At 49.7% G+C, this 19,925-nt stretch overlaps 1 protein-coding gene across 1 annotated transcript; it reads right to left on the bottom strand.

Annotated features, from left to right (window-relative positions):
- Positions 1-53: 53 nt before the first annotated feature.
- On the bottom strand, positions 54-16,982 carry WAS (WASP actin nucleation promoting factor). Its single transcript, XM_082446567.1, has 12 exons — positions 11,516-16,982; positions 11,008-11,148; positions 9,950-10,036; positions 9,746-9,848; positions 9,592-9,633; positions 9,445-9,498; positions 8,608-8,782; positions 7,556-7,598; positions 7,201-7,354; positions 6,585-6,991; positions 6,229-6,343; positions 54-5,186 (listed from the first exon to the last, which is right to left on the bottom strand). The coding sequence occupies exons 1-12, from the start codon at positions 11,645-11,647 to the stop codon at positions 5,131-5,133; spliced, it is 1,509 nt and encodes a 502-aa protein (XP_082302693.1). The 5' UTR covers positions 11,648-16,982; the 3' UTR covers positions 54-5,130.
- Positions 16,983-19,925: the final 2,943 nt, after the last annotated feature.

The raw sequence follows: 19,925 nt of genomic DNA, 5'->3' as shown, positions 1-19,925 counted from the left end.
GGAAGCCCTGCCCGTAAGCCGGTCTGTCTGTCACGCTGTCAGCCAATCACGTTGTCAGCCAGCTGCACGGGGGGATTCTCTGTCCTGTCAGACCCCCAATTACCGCTGTCAGTCCGTCACCACATTTTAACCCCAAGCAGGCCGTGACTCCCCAGGTGGATTACCTCCACATACAGCTTGCTCAGGCAGTCACCCGACTCAAATCAGACAATCACCACGACCACTGTCTCATCAGACCTCCGGCCCCCATTCACGCTGCCAGTCTGTCAATAGCAGCATCCATTCGTGCCCTCGGGCCAGCTGCGAGGCCCTCAAGGCAGACACGGCGCTGACAACAGCTACGCTGCTCGCTGCTCGTCAGGCAGCCTGTCATTCCCTTAGACTGTCCCTTCATCGCACCTACAGTCGGTCCAGCAACCGGGCTCTCTATCTACCCTGGCTCTGGGAGTAGCTTCGAATCCCCTGGGGAGAATCATCTCACCACCGCCCAGGAAGCCACAGCAACCAGCCGGGCCCTCGGGCTGGCTGTGATTATGTCAGGACAGGCTGTCATTGTCAGCATCTAATGTAGCCCTGGCAGTCACGCTCTCCACTGTCAGTTGGTCACTCTGTAATTCCCTCAGGTTCCTCCTCATTCACACCATGATCAGGCACTTTATTCCCTCAGAGCACGTAGTCACAGCAGCTAAAGCCTCCAGGCCACCTGTCAGTCGTCAGCAATCTGTCATTTCTCAGGCAAGGCATGCCCCCCATTGGTCGGTCAGTCAGCAGCCTCTGACCCCGGGGCCCTCTTGGGGCGGCTGTGATTCTATCCATGGACAGCCATGGGGTCAGGCAGCTATACTGATCTTTCAGTGGGTCAGCTGGTCTGTGCCTCGTTCAGTCTGCCCCTCATATCAGTCAGCCAGGTAGCCATTCTCAGCATCCGACTGACCACATGGTCTGTCAAGCATGCTGTGATTTGGTCAGGATAGACAGTCAATCACCAGATACAGTTGCCTATCAGGCGGCCACAGATCTGTCCATCAGTCAGCCTGAAATTCCCTCAGGGTAGATCTCCTTTACACATCGCCAGACAGTGTAACATCCAGACAGCCCCTCAGGCTGGGTGTGATTCCTAGCAAGTCAGCCATTTGCAACATCCCGCCACCGAGGCAGGCAGCAACAGCGTGGATCATCAGTCAGCCAGCCTGTAAGTCCCTCAGGAGGCTGCCCATCTTTTGCACCATCAGGTCACCAGCCCCAGCCTGTCCCAGGCAGGCTGTAAGTCAGTTCGATTTTCAGTAGCTCACAGTGTCAGGAAACTGCACTGTCATTTCCTCAAATTGCCCCTCTCCCTGTCAGTCCATGAGATATATAGTCAACCAAACGGTTCTACAGTTAACCAAACGGTTCTACAGTTAACCAAACGGTTATACAGTTAACCACACGGTTATACAGTTAACCACACGGTTATTCTGTGCCTGCCAGGCCAGCTGTGCGCCGGTTGGAGAAATGGCTGGTCAGGCTGAGGTTCCATTAGTCCCTGCTTCATGAGTGGAACAGTTAACAGTGAAGTCCCACCACAGATTCCCTTTCCCTCCCTTATTCCTTCTAGAACAGAGTTCGATGCTGGTCCTCACATGCCCCCAGTCTCCCCCGGCAGGCAGGACCCTCCCAATCCCAGGAGTCCAGGAGGCTTGTCCAACCCACCAAAGTGGTTTAAGGCATGACCTCTTTCTGCCTGAATCTGGGGGAAAATGTAGAGGTTTATGGGTGTTGGGAAGCATCCCTTGGTCTTCCCCAAACAGTACAGTGTAGTGGGTAAAGGCTGGGATTCTAGAGCCTAAGTACCTGGGTCCAATCCCAGCTCCACCATTTACTAAAGTGTGTGACCTTAGGCAGTTTCTGCATCTGTAAAACCTCGGATGAATGACCTTGGGTGGGCATCTCCTGCTCATCTAGAAAATGAATCTTTCTGGGGCTTCCCTGGTGGCGCAGTGGTTAAGAATCCGCGTGCCGATGCAGAGGACACAGGTTCGAGCCCTGGTCCAGGAAGATCCCACATGGCGCGGAGCAACTAAGCCCGTGCGCCACAACTACTGAGCCAACGTGCCACAACTACTGAAGCCCGCGTGCCTAGAGCCTGTACTCCGCAACAAGAGAAGCCACTGCAATGAGAAGCCTGCGCACCGCAACGAAGAGTAGCCCCTGCTCGCCGCAACTAGAGAAAGCCTGCGCACAGCAACGAAGACCCAACCCAGCCAAAAATAAAATAAATACGATAAACAAAGTTATTAAAAAAAAGAAAATGAATCTTTCTGGACTAGCACCTTTTCAAGAGACCTCAAAGTAAGAGGCTACCCTGTTATTACTGTGTCCTACTCCCAGCCACTCGTCTGTTCATTCAGAATTAATTTAGTGCCTAACTGTGTATACTGCATCTCCCAGTGTGAGGCTAATACAAGGTTTTATCCATTCCAAGCTGCACAAGTTTGACCTGCTTTTAATGTAAACCTCATATGGACTGTACCACACATACAGAAAAGCACATAGACCATGGGTGACCCATGTCATGAGTTTCACAAGCGAACATACATGTGGAGCCAGAATGCAGGTTAAGGAACAACATCCCCAGCCAGGGCTCCAGAAGCATTTAATTTTTTAACATCTCTGAAATCAGGCTGTGTCTCACAAGCACTGATGGGTCATAATTTAATTGGCAGTACTTTTTCGTCTTTCTTAGCGATACATAGAATAACGACGCATTTTGTAATCAATGGTGACTCAGGATCAGGGACACCCAGTAATAACAATAGTAACAACAGCAGTAGCAGCATCTGATGCTTATAGATGCCTACAGGGAGCCAGGAACCTTGCAGACACCATCTACTTTAATTTTTATCTTCATTTTAATCTTCAGTTTAAAGACTGAGGAAACTGAGGCCCAGGGAGGTCAAGCAACTCGCCCACAGTCAACTCTTTTACCACAGGTCTGTGCTTGCTCTAGCCTGTGCTCCTGGAGATTCAGAGGTTGTGTGATGTAAGGTCTTTTCCAGGACAAAGCCTGCCCAAGGGGTTACAGAACTCTGGGTTTGGCACGGGGGAGGTGGGGGAGAAGTGATATGATAGGCCCTTCCTAGACTCAGTGCTCGCCACGGGAACCGACCAGGGTTGGGTGGGGAGTGGAGTAGGGGATGAAGAATAATGAAAGAATTAAAGGGAACCTGAGACTCCCCCCTTCTCCAGCTTCCACGGCTGCGGGAGAATTCTTAAGGGGCAAAGCCAGCTCCCACTCCCCACACCTCCGCCCTCCCCTAACCCCTCAAGCTGCCCTTGGATGGTTCAGAAATTCTTCCATTGGTTTTGCAGATGGAAGAAGTCTGCCCTCTTTGAATTTCCCCTCACCTTTATCTTCCTCCCCCCTTTCTTCTTCCTCTAAAGGTAGGAAACCTGAGATCTTGAATCCACCAGGTTTCAGAAATGGGAAGGAGTAGGCACCTCTATTCTAGGCTTCGATGTGCAAGAGTTTCTAATTACTCCTTTGGAAACAGCTTTAAACACCACGGACAGTTTTGAGTTGTGCCTTTTTTTTTTCCTGGAGAGAAAGTTCTAGAGGAGGAGGGTGACCCAGTGGGATCCCAGTTGGAAAAGGTTACATATTGTTGCCCCCATTGTATAGATGAGGAAACTGAGGCTCAGAGGTGAGGCATCTTGCCCGGATTCTAGAGCAGATCTATCTGATTATTAAGTCTTTGTTTCTTCCATTGCCATTGGCCGGGACTTGGTTTGCACTGGTAACTGGGCAGAACCAAATTTTAAAATTAAGAGGGAGATCCTGCCCATCAGGATCCTAGTGTGTGAGTTGTGTGCATGGAGGGTGGGGAAGTCTGACCATCGAGTACTCTCTTGATCTAATATTGTGTTGATTGAACGTTTTTTTTAAAAAAAAATAAGTACGTGAATGAACAAATAACTCTCTCACTCATTCACCACACCCAGCCTCACACCAAGCTTTTTCCCACCTCAGGGCCTTTGCACTGGCTGTTCCCTCTGCCTGGAATGCCCTTCTCCCCAAATATTCACATGGTTGATTCCTCTCTCTTTAGATCCAGAATAACGGTCACCTCCTCCAAGTGGCTTTCCCTGAACATTCCATCTTAATGTCACTTCCCCTCAGCTCATCATAGCACTTATCATGATCTATAACTATCTTTTTTTAAAATTAATTAATTAATTAAATTTATTTTTTGGCTGTGTTGAGTCTTTGTTGCTGCACGCAGGCTTTCTCTAGTTGTGGCGAGTGGGGGCTACTCTTCGTTGCAGTGCGCAGACTTCTCATTGTGGTGTCTTCTCTTGTTGAGGAGCACGGGCTCTAGGTGCGCGGGCTTCAGTAGTTGTGGCATGTGGGCTCAGTAGTTGTGGCTCGTGGGCTCTAGAGTGCAGGCCCAGTAGTTGTGGCGCACGGGCTTAGTTGCTCCGCGGCATGTGGGATCTTCCCGGACCAGGGCTCGAACCCGTGTCCCCTGCATTGGCAGGCGGATTCTTAACCACTGCGCCACCAGGGAAGTCCTATAACTATCTTTTGTTTCGATTTAATTCCTTGTTTCTTGTGTGTCTTCTGCCCTAGAATGTTGACCTCACAAGACCAAGAATTTTTGTTGTTTTTTTCCCACTGCTTTATCCCTAGCCCCTAAAGTAGTGCCTGGCAATAAATATCTGTGGAAAGAAAGAAGGGCAGAAGGAAACAAAGAAGTACAGGCTAAATGACCGAGGGAACAAATGAATGAATGAATGTATACCTATAAGGTTAAATAAATGAAATGGGAATAAAAGGGACTTCGGAGGAAAAAGGACCCCAAATTCCCACATTTGGAATATAAAGGAACTAAGATTTAAAGAAACAAAAAGACAGTTATTTTATTTTTGTTTAAAAATCCTTGAGTGAGTGAGGAGAACTGAGAAATTGTGTATAAAAAGGTCCCCTGCTATTGCTAGGGTGAGTGTCGGGCGGGGGGCAGTCAGAGATAACAGCATTGAAGGGGTGGGTGGGGAAGAAATGGGACTTAGGGGCCTGGAAGCTGAGAGTGGAGGGTGGCGAGCAGGGCTGCCAGGGGAGTGAGCACAGAACAGTGGGGGGGGGGTGGTGACTCAGTCGTCCCATTCATCATCCTCATCGTCATCGCCGGCCTGGTCCTCCCCTTCGTCTAGAGGGAGAGAGAAAGAGTGGAACTCAGGATGGGCAGGAGGGTTCAAAAGCCCTGGGGAGGGGGGTTACTAGGGCTTGGGAGGTTGGGACTCAGGGCCCTGGGGGACTGAGATCTCGTGCTTGGAAATTAGATCTGGGGCCTGTGTGTTGGATGAAGAAGGGGCCCCCTCAAAGGAGGGAGATTTAGGGGCAAGTTAGGGACTATAGCTGGGGTCTGGGTTCTAATTGGAGTCGAGGTTAATATTATTGTCAAAAATGTGTGGTTAGTTGGGATATTACTGTCACACAAAGGGTTAATTTTAACAGACTTATCACTTAATGGGGTGGATTTAAATATTAGCAAAGGTGGAGGAAATTACAATATTATTGTTTCATAATGGGTTAAGGTTAACATTGTTGACACGGAATGGGGTTAATGATGATGTCATGGTCAAAGATGAGGTTCGTTATGATAGTGTCATGTAATGGATTCATGTTTATCTTGTGAACAGACTCTGGGGTTGATGTTAGTATTATTGTCAAAGTTGGAGTTAATTATATTATTGTCACATAATAGGATGAGGTTAATATTATGCTCATATAATTGTCATAAATGACAATATTGTTGACACATTAAGGGATTAATGTCAACGTTATTGTAAAAGATTGGGTTAGTTATAATATTATCACATAATGTGTTAAGGTTAATCTGTTGACACATGGAGTTAGAGTCAATATGATGATCAAAGATAGGGTTCTTTATAATATTATCATCACATAGTGGGCTAATGCTAATACTATTGAACATATGGGATTAATGTTAATATTATTGTCAAAGGTAGAGTTAATCATATTACTGTTACATAATGACAGTTAACATTGTAGAAAAAGAGACTGATTAAAGATTCATGTTCATGCTCTCATCAACAGATGGGGCTAATGTTACTACTGATGGTGGCTGTTAGGGGTGTTTTTAGGCTGACACTAGCTGGGAACCAGGGTCGGGGTCCCGGCAGGATGGGCTCCGAGTGGCAGGCTCGCAGGGGAGGGGGGGCTCTCACCCGAGGAGTGGATGGCTCTGCTTCTCTTCTGCATCACGTGCATCAGGGCCCCCACCAGCCCCTCGGAGCTCTGAGGTGGCGGTTGCAGCGCTGAGCTCTCTGGGGCCCCAGGGGTCTGCAGCAAGCAGGGTCCAGCACACAGGGCTCAGGGCCTGTGAGAGGAGCGCTTCTCCCCGCCCCTCATCATCCTTTCTCCTCCCACACACTCCAGCCTCCCCACCAACCTCCCAACCCTATCACTCAACCCCCAAATCCTGGGACCCCCATCAGTCTCGGCCCTGGCCCCCTAATATCCTGACTTGTGCAGCACACCCCAGAGTCCCAGTCCCCCAGTCCTCCATCACGCCGGCCCTCACCTTGTTCAGCTGAATTCCCTGCCGGATTTGATCCAAAAGCGCCCCCCGACCCCCACCAGGGGCCAGGCCCCCCACAAGCCCCAGAGAAGGAGGGGGTGGGGGAGCGATTGGTCCGTCCCCAGAGCTGGGTGGTGGCGGTGGTGGCGGTGGTGGCGGAGGCAGGGGCGGCCCCCCAGCTCCAGGGGGGGGAGGGGGCGGTGGTACAGAGCGTCCAGTGGCTGGAGGGGGTGGTGGCGGAGGGCCCCCTCGGCCCGGGGGTGGGGGCCCCCGGGGAGTTGGCGGGGGAGGAGCACCTCCCGAAGGTACAGGGGGTAGTGGGCCAGGGCGACCCTTGTTACTCCCCACAGCTGGGGGCCGGGGGGGCTGGTTCCCTCCTCGGGATGGCGGTGGGGGCGGTGGAAGCGGCTCTGAGGGGGAAAGATAACACAGAGCTATTATTATAGTTTTCTTCAGAGCCTCAGTTTTGCTCATTTGTAAAATGGGTACCCTAACCGACCAACTCCCAATTCAAGCGGTATAGGGGTTTCCATGAGGACTGTGTGCCTGCAGTGTATCTCTTAGAGATCAGCTACCAGGGTTGGAGAAGAAGGGGGTGTCCAGAAAGAGGGGGGCTCACCCTGGCGCCTCATCTCCTTCCGCACAGCCTCCAGCCCGCCCTGGTTCTCAATGAAGTCATAGATAAATTTGGAGGTCTCTGCATCAGTGAGCTGGGCCTCACTGATTCCCGCCCTGGAGAACAGGCTCCGCAGATCTGGGTCCAGGTTGTTCACCTGCCCAGGAGGAAAAAGGCCAGGGCAGGGGTAGGGGAATAAGGTGGGGAGGGAAGGGCACAGATTATCATGGGGTCCACCCCAGAGAGGGATCTAAGAGGGGTGTGGGAAGGGTGGGGTCTGGGGGTAGGTCTGGAGCAGTGGACTATGGAAAGGTAGGTGGGAGTTGAGTGGGGTCCAGGGGACTTTGGAGTTACTCACGTCAAATCCATTCTGGGGGTCCCACCCCACGTGGCTGACATGTCTGGGGGAGGTGAGGAGACCCCAGTGAAGCCCCACGGCCCTTCCTTCCCTCTCTTCCTAGTGAAGCCCTCTTGCCCTCTCCTGCCCAGAGGGACTCTGAGGGGCCAGAATTAATGAATGAGTCTTAAGTGAATGAATGAGTGAGACCAGTAGTTATGGAACTAGAAGGGGTCCATAGTTTGTGGTACCCATCTGTCCGCCCAGCCCTCTTTCCACCATCCATCCACCCATCTATTTGCCCATGTAGCCATTCACATTCACCTGTCGGACCATTGATCTATATACATTTGTCTCCCCACTCATCTGTCCACACACATCTATTTACCCATTTGTCCACCAATCTGTCCTAACCCACACTTGTCCATCCACCCATCCATCTACCCATGTGCCCATCTTTCCATCCATTCACTCACTTGACTACCCATTCAACCACACACTTCTGTCCATTTACCCATTGAACTGTCCATTCATCTGCATATCTGGCCACTTATCCATCCCCATCCACCTTGTCTGTGAACAAATCAGCCTATATACCCATCAGACCACATACTCATCCACTCACCCATCCATCTACCTACCCACTTCCCATTTACCCATCATCTATTCATTCTCCAACCCACCCATTCATTCATTCATCCAACTATCCATCTACCCACCCATCCACTCACCCACCAGCCCACCCAGGGTGGGACTAGGGTGGGACTAGATTGAGGTGAGTGAGGTGCCTAGGGAGCAAAATTTCAGGAGGCACTCACTCTCTCAGTCATGAATTGTAGTTGCATGACCCGGAGAGTGACTGCCTCTGTAAAAGTTTGCAACCTTGGTGCCTTTGGTGCCTCTCCCTAGTCCCGGCTTTGAACCCACCCACCTACCCATCCACTCATCTACCTACTCACCCACCCACCCATCCATTTTCCCATCCTTCCATCCACTCAACTCTCCTCCTATCCACCTGCTCATCTGCTCCCCCACCCCCAGGATCCGTGGGCCCACTGGGGAGAGGTTCTCACTTGAATCCACTGGGTGCCCCAATATCAGCCTTGCTGATCTTTTTCTTCCCTGAGCGTTTCTTATCACCTGGACCAGGCCCAGGTGCAGGGAGCCCACGGTATCGTGAATTCGTGATGTCTGGGTTCTGGATGTCCACTGTCACCAGCCCCAGGGACAGTGAGCCAGCTGCTGGGCCTGTGGGGAAAAGTGGGTGACTGGGCCACTGACAAACTTACCTACCAACCAGAGCATAGGAGCAAGAGACAGGAAGATGGTTGAGGGAATCTGTGTGTTTGATGGTCATGGAGGGAGTGGGTGAGGGGTCCAGATAGGGTTTATGGAGGAGTGGGTGGGTGGGTGCCACAAACCATCCATACATTCACTGATCCATTTATTTATTTATTTACTCATGCTTATCACTTAAGTACTGACTCATCTATTCACTGGCTCATCGACTAATTTGTTAAATTATTCGTTCACTCATTCAATAGTTGCTTTCTTCACCGATTGAAATGTTATGTCACTTATTCACTTATTCACTGCCGAATTCATTCAATCACTCACTCGTTAACTAATTTACTCAATCATCCATCCATCTATTCATCCATTTATCCACATACCCACTCACCTATACATCTCTACACCCACTTATACATCTATCTATATTTTCATCCTTCCATCAATTCATGCCCCCGTTCAACCATCTTTCCACCACCAATCCATCCACCCACACATTCACCCACTTATCGCTGCACCCACCCACCTACTCATCCATCCACCCACTCCCCATCTGTATATCCATTCACCCCCCCCCACCCACCTGCCCACGTAGAGACACAGGGAAGAACAGCACTCACCCCCTTGGTCTCCACCTGGGTGTGGGGGCAGGGGTGGGAGCCCTCCTCTTCTCTCTGGGAAGACGGAATGGGTAGAGAGCTATCGCAACCCTGCCACAGGTTCCTGGGCTAGCCCCTTCTTACTCCTCCTTGCACTAGAGGACTCACCTTCATTGGCTGGTACTGGTGGAGGGGGGAGCTGGCGCCTGTCTGTGGAGAGACAGGTGGACTGGGAACCAGAACCATGAGAGGGGCTTTTCCAGCTCCCCACTCTTGCACTCACTTCTGCTCAACCTCTTTTCCTCCCCCAAGGCCTCCTCACCTCCACCTTGCCTCTGATTTCGTTTTTGTATCTTCTCCTGCACCAGGGTCCGGAAGGCCTGGGCCTCACCCTCGTCTGCAAAGTTCAGCCCCGCTTGGCAGTCCTGCACATGCGTCGGGGGTCAGTGGCCTTCCAGGTCCCCCACACCTTTCCCATCTCCTCCCTGCACCCCAACTGAGGCCCAGGGGTTAGGTGGTCACTTACATCTCCAGCGAAGGTGTGGAAAAAGGGGGTGGGAGTGGAGTAGACCAGCTGTGAGTACAGCTCCTGTTCCCAGAGCAGCCGGCCAGCCTGGAGAAGTGGGGAACACACTGGCACTGAGGCGTGCCCTGGGTGGCAGGCCTCTGTTTTCTGGACAGGGAACATGGTATACAAACTTGGGAGCCCGGGATCTGATTTGGAGATTTCCAGCTCTGCATCGGAGAGTTGGGGGTCTAGGTGTCAGATGTGGAGGGTTGAGGTACAGTATGGGAATCAGACACTTCAGTGAGAGATTTGGACTTGGGGTCCAGAGCCCTAGATGTGGAACTTGGGGGCTTGAATTTGAGGATTTTGGACTCTAGTCCTAGGAAACTAAGCCCATTCATAGAATCATCCCAAATCCCCCCTTTTATGGGGGCCTTCATTTGGGCAGGTAGGGCTCCAGTATTGGGAGTTGGGGTTGAGATTTGAGGTTCAGACATATAGACTTGGGAGGTTATTTTGGAGGGGGGTTCAGCCAACGTCTGTGCAATTTGAGGTTTGTAGAGCAGAGTTACAGCTTAGGGGTTTGGTCAATATTTTATGGCCCTGGGATCTTGATGTGGTCCTACTGGATCTACCTTTAGGGTTTAGAAGGATGAATTTGGGGTTTATGCTTAGAGAGTTTAGGTTGAGGATTTGTGGAACAGATTTATGACTTAGGAGCTAGGCAAAATTATGGAGTTCAGGAGTTTTGATGGGCGATTTCTGAGACCCAAAATGTTGAGTTTCAAACAGATTGGAGGTTCAGGTAAAAATACAGTAGTCATCTTTTTGGAGTTTGTGGAACAGATTAGACTTAGGAGGCGTACTAATATTGGGGTTATAGATCTTGACATGAAGACTCTGGGGCCAGTCATCGCAGACTTAGAAAGACAAGCCAGAGGTTGACATTTGGATGAAGTCTTTGGTTCTGGGGCTCAGGGGTTCATTGATCTGCCTGAGGGCTCAGGGCTATGGACACAGCTCTGGGTTTGTGGGTTGAAAACTGGGTTGTCTGTCCAGTGGGAGGCGGGGGTCACCTGAAGGCCGTAAAGGCGTATGAAGTAAGACTTCTGGGGGTTATCCTTCACGAAGCACACAGCCCCACAATGTTCCTTGGTCCAATGCTCGGCTCCACGGGGCAGCGCCAGGTACAGCTGAACAACCGCGGTGGCCAGCGTCTGGGAGGGGAGAGCAAGACTCAATGGAATCTGGTCAGGGGCAGCCAGAGGGTCTGGGAACCAGACCTGGTCCTTCCTTGCCCATGGCTGTCATGGCTCTGAAGGAAGAGCCGCAGCCAGAGGGAAACTGAATGGTCATCGAGATCTTCCTGGAATTGGTGAATGGGGGTAAGTGGATTCTAGGAGAGATGATGGAGAGGAAGAGGACAAGGGCAAGAAAGAGAAAGAGAGGAGGATGGGGAAGATGAGGAGAGAGGAAGGGGGGGAAAGGAGGAGAGGGGGAGGATGGGGAAGATGAAGAGGCGGAAGAGGAGGAGAGGAAGAAGAGGAAAGGGAGGCAGGGAGGGCCAGGAGATCCCCAGCTCACCCAGCATTTCCGTCCGAGCATCTCAAAGAGTCGCTGGTTCTCATGGTCCTGGAGGAGGGTGGAGGGTATGTTCTGCTGAACCCCTGGTCCTCCACGGCCCCCAGGCCTGCCTCCCGAAGGGCCCCCACTCATGGTGCCTCCTGCCCTTGTCCTCTCCGGCTAGGCTCTGAGTGCAGGGTAAGAAGAGGAACTTTCGCAGTGAGCAGGGGAACAGGAAGTGCAAAAAACCACAAGGGAAACAAGTCCTCCAGGGGCCCCTCGGTGGGCCTGGCCTCCTCCTCCTCCCCTAGACTGGGGCCCTCCTCCATTTGACTGGTTAGACCCATGTTTTGGACCAGCTCATGTCTTCCTCCTTTTTTCTTACTCTCTGGGGCCCATCTCCCTCTAACTAGCTCGGGCCCTCCTCCCCCTGGTTGGCTGGCAGCAAGAGCTAGGCCACTGCAGCATTTCTGCAGTGTGGCGGGGAGCAGTCATGGGCTGGGTGGCCTCCTTCCTTCCCAAAGCATCTAGTTAGTCTGGGGCCCAAGGTCCAAGGCCCCTAGCGCTGAAGGGTTGCTGCGCTAAAGCTTTTCCTTTAATTACACAGCGAGCGCCTGGGATCCCACCCCTCTCCTGAGACCCCAACAACTTGCTCGCACCCAGCTCAACTTCCCCATCCCTACCCCTGCCTCCCTGCAGCTCCCAAATTACTTGCTGTTTATCATCCCCTTTTTGTAAGAAACGGATTTTATAGCATATATAAATGCCTAAACAACATTTTGTTTAGTTGCTGTTGCCTTTGAACTTTTGAAAGTATGTAATATTTGGAGACTTGTCCTCCCCCCCCACTCAACATTCTATTTTTATCTAACAAACATTCATTAGCACTGAACGTGTGTGCCAGGCACTGTTCTGAAATATTGACTCATTTAAATATTGACTCATTGAAATCCTCATATCAGCCCGGGGGACACACACGATTTTTACCGTGTCCATTTGATGGAGGGAAACTGAGGCACAGAGTGGTTAAATGATTTCCCCAGTAGCTCCTAGCTAGCAAGTGGTAGAGCCCAGATTGCATGCCAAGCGGGTTGGGTACAGAGTGTGCACTTTTCATCAGGATGCTCCACGCCTGCTCTGTTACTAAGATTCGTATTTGCCTGTTACTGCTATATAGTATTCTGTTGTGTTACTGTACAATTTGTTTATTCATATTCTCCTGTTAACAGACATCTGAGCTGTTTCTGGCTTTTGTGGTTGGCAGCAAGGCTACTGTGTTCCCTCCTGTATGCATCTCCTGGTCCACGTAGGCATGCACACTCTCAGGAGGGGAATTGGGGCATAGCAGGGTTTGCGTAGCTCTAACTTTGACAGACTGTTTCCCCAAGTGAATGCCAGCTCAGTCCCCACTCCTCCCTGGGCCTGTTGCCTGTTTGGAGACGTGAAGTTCTCAGGTACACATACAGCAGCTTGGGGGAGCTGAGCACGTCTGGGGTGTGCCTGGCACTCCCAGGTACCTGAAGGGAAACAGCACATCTCAAGGCAGGACCCACAGTCCTACCTGGAAACCTGTATGGCTCCCACACCTGCAGGTGCCAAGCTTCTCTCCTAAGCCTAGGCTCAAGGACCCTTCTGGTGTGGCAATTCCAACCTCCCTCCCTCCTTTCTCTGCTCACAACTCAGCGAATGGTGCTCCCAACTTACCGGGTGATTTCATACCTCCCGGCCTGGAGCCCCTTCCAGCCTGTTCATTAGGGCAAGGTCCTGCTTTTTCCTTAGGAAGCCACTGCATTCATTCATGTTGACACTGTTCATTGAACTCTCACTGTGTGCCAGGCATCTCTCCAGTAGCTGGCACAAACTAGACACTCAATAAATGTTTCTTGAAGGAATGAATGAGGGATTAATGTCTAATTTGATTTAGTGTTTTCTGATCTTTTTCTAAGTGCCTCACACTTATGTACTCATTTCATGGGCACAGACGACCCCCTGAGGTAAGCACTCCAGCTATCTACATTTTACTGATAGGGAAGCTGAGGCCCAGAGAAGCTTAGCTAACTTGCCCGAGGTCACACAGCTTGTGAGTGGTGGAGCTGAGGCCAGTTATGTGAGAAATGGTTCCTAAACTGTTAAATGCCACATGGGGCCTGAGATAAAATTCTTCTGCTCCTTTTCTGTCTTTAGTTCTCCTTCTTTCTCCGCTCCTAGATCTGTCTCCTTTAAGTCTACATCAGGGGGCTTTAAACATCTGCTACATTTGCTGGTTATTTTGTAAATTAACATTTAAAAGTTGTATATTTCCTGTTCTTACTTCTAAGGAGCAGACAGGTTTAAAACTTATATTTTTCTCCAAATGAAAAACCTAAAGTAGATTTTTATTATTTTAGTCCCTAATAGAATGAGTTTCCCCACCCTGGAAAACAGTGATTTATTCATCATTTTACAATCATTTTTCATCTTATTCAGATTATTGAATTGCTCTGGTGACCTGCACTAATAATTTGGAGCTGGTTTATTTTACTTTTATTTGTTCCCATCAACTCTTGCTTTTCTGTACTGGATGATAGTATTTGGTGAGGTGATGACCTCAAAGGTAATTTGCTCTCCTGGGCCTTCAAATAGATTAAAAAAGAACAAAAACCCTAATCTAGCTTTTCCGGTTGTTCTCAGCAGGAGAGTGGATTGAATACTTACAAGTCAGCCCACCACAGAGGGGAGCAGAAGTTTTAACTTACTTCTTAGTAATCCAGTGAATACCCAGGAACCCCCAAGAACCAGAATATGCCTAATAACTTACACCCACCTGATGCTCCCCCATCACCTCTCTCTGCCAACCCCCAGGGATCACCAGACAAAGAGTCATTTCCTGTTTATATCTTGTGCTTATTTTGCTTTATTTTGAGGGGATGTTGCTTACAAGATTCTGACTGCCATGCCTCAAGTCCTGAGTAGGTAATAAGACATTGTCGGTTATAAGACATGGGAGCGTCTTCTACACCCCAGTCACTGCCACGCGACTGAACCCACGGAGGAGATATAGGAATGGGCAGGGTCCTGCTGAAATCACGCACAACTGAGATTGGGACTTGAACCCACAGGCTGGGACTCGAACCCAGCCAAAACCCAGATTGGGACTTGAACCCACTGTCTTTTAATTGAGATCACACACCTGGTCTCAGAACTTAATGAAGCTCAGGTTCTTGATGTCTCCTTACAGAAAGAATTCAGTGAGAGACAAAGTGATAGGTAAGAAGCGGATTTATTTAGAGAGAAACACATTCCATAGACAGAATGCGGTCCGTCTCAAAAGGCAGGAATGGCCTTAGGAGAAGCACTCCACAGACAGAGTGTGGGCCGTCTCAGAAGGCGAGAGGCCCCGAAATACAGCGTGGTTAGTTTTTATGGGCTGGGTAATTTCATAGGCTAATGAGTGGGAGGATTATTCCAACTGTTTGGGGGAAGGGGCGGGGATTTCCAGGAATTGGGCCACCACCCATTTTTAACCTTTTATGGTTGGCTTTGGAACTGTCATGGCGCTGATGGGTGTGTCATTTAGTGTATGCTAACGTATTACAATGAGCGTATAATGAGGCTCAAGGTCTACTGGAAGTTGAATCTTCCACCATCTTGGACCTAGTCGGTTCTAGTCAGTTTTTGTCATGTCCTATGGCTATGCCATTCTTTTAAAAGTTGTGTCCTGCCCCTTTCCCTCCTGTTTCACTACCGCTGTCCTCAAAGGCCAAACTGAGGCCAAGGTGGCAAAATTTCCTTTGCCATGCCATCCTTCTCCTCCCCTTTCCTTTCTGCCCTTCGTGGTCCTCCCTACCCCTGACTGAGGGGTGCTTCCTGGGGACAGGTCTAAGGAAACAGCAGTTCCCAACCCTTGGACCCAATGCTTCCTTTTCATAAGAAACATTTTGGGAGGCCTCTTTTTACCATCCAGGAATGACAATCATGTATGTTACGAGTCTTGGTGGTGTGGAGCTGTCCCCCAGCATCTCAGGCCCCTGCCTATTCAACGCCAAAGCACCCCCATCATTGTGATAACCAAAGTCTGCCTACCAGGAATTCCACAAACACACTCCCAGGGCAGGCAGGAACCGGACCCTCGTCTGTCTTGTTCATTGCCATATCCCCACCACCTAGCATAAGACCCTGCATGCAAAAGCTCAATCAATATTTGTTGAATAATCATTGTACGGTCTAGATATCTATGCTGTGATTTACTGCCCTCTTCCCACTGGGCTCCCCTGTCCTCTCTTCACCTCCCTGCATGGGGAAGGAGGGAAGAAAAACAGCTCAGAGTGTGCAGGGGCCAGCCCCTCCCACAGAGATGTCTACACTGTTCACTGATGCTACGGGCAAATGGGTGCTTTAGGGCCCCTCAGGAGAGGGGCCGATTTCTAGTCCTGGTCAGGATGGAGTGAGGACAGGGTGTGCACAGAAAAGCAGAGACGACTGTAGAGATAAGAATTGCTCAGTGGATAGAACCAGATTCTGAAGCCCTACAGCCTGGCTCTGGCTCTGGCACTTACCAGCTGTTTAAAGTCTGGTAACCCCTCAGTGCCTCAGGTCTCTCACTCATAAAGTGGAGATAATAATAGTAGTGACTATTGGGAAGATTAAATGAGATAATTCATGTGATGAGGGCAGAGCTTAACATGTTATAATCTTGCATTGTTGTTTGTTTTCATGGAATAGCTGAGTAACTTGGATGAATTAACTATCCTTCCCTCAGCCTAGCATTCTCCCCACTCCTGCACCAATCCTCTCCTCACCCTCCTCCATCAGACGTTCAGGTCCCACCACCATTGGTGGATGGTCAGAGACCAAACATGGCCACCTTTCCACTGCCCTTTCTCTACTTTTCCTTGCTGCAAAGTCCATCTCAGAGATCCATTGTGTGGGCCCAGCTAGACTCTTCCAGGGCCGTGACATGTTCCTGGAGACCTCCCTGCCAACCTCGGAGGTCCAACCCACCACATGTTTCCTGCCCTACTCCTCCCACCTGCACGGGAAAACACTACTGTGCCAGCCAGCTCTCTCCTTCTCTTCTAGGTTTGTGCTGCTAACCTCGGACCAGCCGGGGTGCTAAAGGTCCCCTCCTGGTCCCTACACTGCCCACAACCTCAAAGTCACCACCAGCTTTCCCTAAATGGGTACTCCCTACCTCCTACCCCGATCTGTGACCCCAAGTGTCTACTTCCCAGTCTGTGACACCAGAAGGATACACACCCGAGTGTGTGTGACTCTAAGAGTTTCAACTTTCCGGTCAGTGGGTCCCAAGGGCCGCCCACTCCCTTGACTGTGTGAGCCCAAGAGCGTTAACGCTGCAGTCTGGAATGGACCACTGCGGGCGTGGGGAGGAACGCAAAATGGAGCTGTCGCCCAGGATCATACCACTGCGGAGGGGGTGGCCATCTTGCAACATATCATTTTGTTTGTGGGCGAGGGATACGACGGCTGCCTCATTCCCTAATGGAGAGGGGAGTGTCGCAATCCTGCTTGTCCCAAGATCCCCATCCTGTCCTCCTGATTCCCGCCCGCTTCGGGCGAGCCTCACTCTCTGGTCTCGCCCTCAGCCTTCTCACATCTGCCATCTTAACCACTTTCACCACCCCCTCGATTCCTTAATTTCGAAGCAGCTCGCGACGCACCGGAGCCGGCAATTGGCTCACAGGCGGGGAGAGCAGGGGACCGCCGTGGCCTCTGATTGGTCGATGACCGAGTTCTCGTCCTCGCTGTTCTTTGAAGCTACGCGAGTTCGGAGAATAACATAGTCCCGCCTCCGCTCCCTTGCTCCGGGCTCCCATTGGTCATGGGTTCGAGGCATGCGCAGTAGATGCCAGACCAGTGTGCCAGGCCACTTAAGCCGGGCTTTAGGGATTTCGGGTGGTGGGTTTGAATACAGCCTCAGAGGTTCAGATTGTTCAAGTGTAGGAGGGGCAGAAGGTGGAGTTTACTGCTGGGGTTTACTAAGATCACACATCAGGGCGTGGCGCCTGGTGCCCTGGGCGTTACAATCGTAAACTCTGTAACTCACCCACTAGGGTTTTCATGCCTGTGCCCAGTGGTTCTTCGTTCATTTACTCTATAGTTTACTCAAAATAAAAAGCGGTCTTTGAGTTAGGGTTTTAGGAAAACTCTCAAAAGTTACCTTATTTTTTTTAATGAAACATTTTTATTTTTTTAAATTTTTTAATAAATTTATTTTATTTATTTATTTTCGGCTGCATTGGGTCTTTGTTGCCGCGTGCAGGCTTTCTCTAGTTGCAGTGAGCTACTCTTCGTTGCAGTGCATGGGCTTCTCATTGCGGTGGCTTCTCTTATTGTGGAGCATGGTCTCTAGGTGCACTGGCTCAGTAGTTGTGGCTCACGGGCTCAGTAGTTGTGGCTCACAGGCTCAGTAGTTGTGGCTCACGGGCTCAGTAGTTGTGGCTCATGGGCTTAGTTGCTCTGTCGTATGTGGGATCTTCCCGGACCAGGGCTCAAACCCGTATCCCCTGCATTGGCAGGCGGATTCTTAACCACTGTGCCACCAGGGAAGCCCCTCAGAAGTTACTTTAATAAAATTAAATCCTGCTGCAGTAGGACGGGCACGGTGGGGTGTCTGGCTCTCCTAAGACCGTAAATCGCAGAGTGAACATCTTGTGGTCTTCAAATACGATGTATTAAAATTATTAATTTTACTGACAAAACAGGTACAAAGCTTACAGCAGTTAAAAGCCCTAACTGGCGAGGCCTTTGACAAAACGTGTTTAAGAGAATAAACATTTTACCCAGTATTCAATGTGCAAAGTGATGGTTTTGGAGCATTAGGCCTGCTCAGATGGGACAGGATTGCTATGATTGACATGTGTTATTTAATATACATCATAGGCGATATAGCCAGTTACCGATTTTAAAGTCTGCAACTTTTACATTATATATGTAAATTAAAATATAAATATAGATTACATGCATTATAAAAAAATATAAATATGAGTAAATACATGATTCATAGGGATAGAGATATAGATGATATAGATGGAGCAGTGGGGCCCCTGTTCACTGCCCTGAGTCAGTCACATGCTGAAAGGGAGGGGACTGTTTTCTGGTTTTCTTTTTAATTTTTTTTTTTTGCCGTGCTGCGGCACTTGTGGGATCTTAGTGCCCGACCAGGGATTGAACCCGGGCCATCAGCAGTGAAAGTGTGGAGTCCTAACCATTGGACCGCCGGGGAATTCCCTGGAGGGGACTGCTGATAATTTAACACAGTGCCTCCAATTTTAGGAAGACTGATCCCTGAGTCCCCTGCTTTCACCAGATAGGACAAATTTCCCTTAATTCGCTTGGAAACTCCAAGTCTATGCCCAGCACTGCCTTCACTGCTGAAAACACAAGCTGGCCTTTGTATCAGCTCTGATCCTAGGAAGATTGTTATTTTAAGGGTGTATATGGGCACTTGGGGTGCTGGGTAGAACAAATAAAAGGGTTGGTTAAAGTGTGGGCCCTTGGTCATTACTGAATGTTTCTTTCTGATGGTGGCTGGATTTGTAACATACATACTTCAATTTAGTATCTCCACTCAGGGGCCATAGATAGAGAGGGGTGAATTGTTTTTGTTTGGGATCTTGCCCTAATGGTTATAGTATGGTATAACCCAACATGCAATGAGCTATATAGTCTCTATTACAGAAATATACCCCGAAGTGATACAATGAAAGAAGACAGAGGGGAACAGAAGAAGATCTTTAGCTTATGAATAAAAGGATGAGCCTATCTGAATAAAATAAAATGCTTTTTTAAAAAAACCTCCAAAAATATAGCTTGCACTGCATGTCTGGAGCCCTTTAAATTATACAGATTTCATCATCATCAACTTGTTTATACCTTGATTACAGGCAACTTGAAGAGAAAAAGAGTTTTGGGTTTTTTTAATCTGCTAAGTTTGGCAATTATGGGAGAACCCACTGTGTGTGTCTATAATCTTATAATCACTAGAGCTTTCAGAAAATTGGGTGATAAAGATGTACATATGCATAGTGTTAGCATACCTTGTGTGAGTGCTGCAAGTTGGACAGGAAGCTTTAAAAACTTCTTTGAGGGACTTCCCTGGTGGTCCAGTGGTAAAGAATCCGCCTTACAGTGCAGGGGACGCGGGTTCCATCCCTGGTCAGGGAACTAAGATCCCACATGCCATGGGGCAACTAAGCCCACGCGCCACAACTACTGAGCTCGAGCGCCTGGACGACAGCCTGCGTGCTGCAAACTACAGAGCCCACGTGCCCTGGAGCCTGCGCGCCACAACTAGAGAAGAGAAAATCCTTACGCCACAACTAGAAAGAAGCCCGCGCACCACCATGAAGAGCCCGCATGCCACAACTAAGACCAGATGCAGCCAAAAATAAATCTTAAAAAAAAAAAAAAAGTAAAAACTTCTTTGTTGCCA

Source organism: Balaenoptera physalus (assembly GCF_965194825.1).
Source record: "Balaenoptera physalus genome assembly, chromosome: X".
NCBI classification, from domain to species: Eukaryota; Metazoa; Chordata; class Mammalia; order Artiodactyla; family Balaenopteridae; genus Balaenoptera; species Balaenoptera physalus.
The sequence above is the reverse complement of the archived record's forward strand: the minus strand, read 5'-3'. Positions and strand labels throughout refer to the sequence as shown.

Excerpts from the sequence above, each read along its gene's own strand:
- WAS (XM_082446567.1), bottom strand. The coding sequence starts at position 11,647 with ATGAGTGGGGGCCCTTCGGGAGGCAGGCCTGGGGGCCGTGGAGGACCA. Across the intron at positions 9,634-9,745 it reads AAATCAGAGGCAAGGTGGAG|ACAGGCGCCAGCTCCCCCCT; the intron begins GTGAGGAGGCCT and ends GTCTCTCCACAG. Across the intron at positions 9,499-9,591 it reads ACCAGTACCAGCCAATGAAG|AGAGAAGAGGAGGGCTCCCA; the intron begins GTGAGTCCTCTA and ends CCGTCTTCCCAG.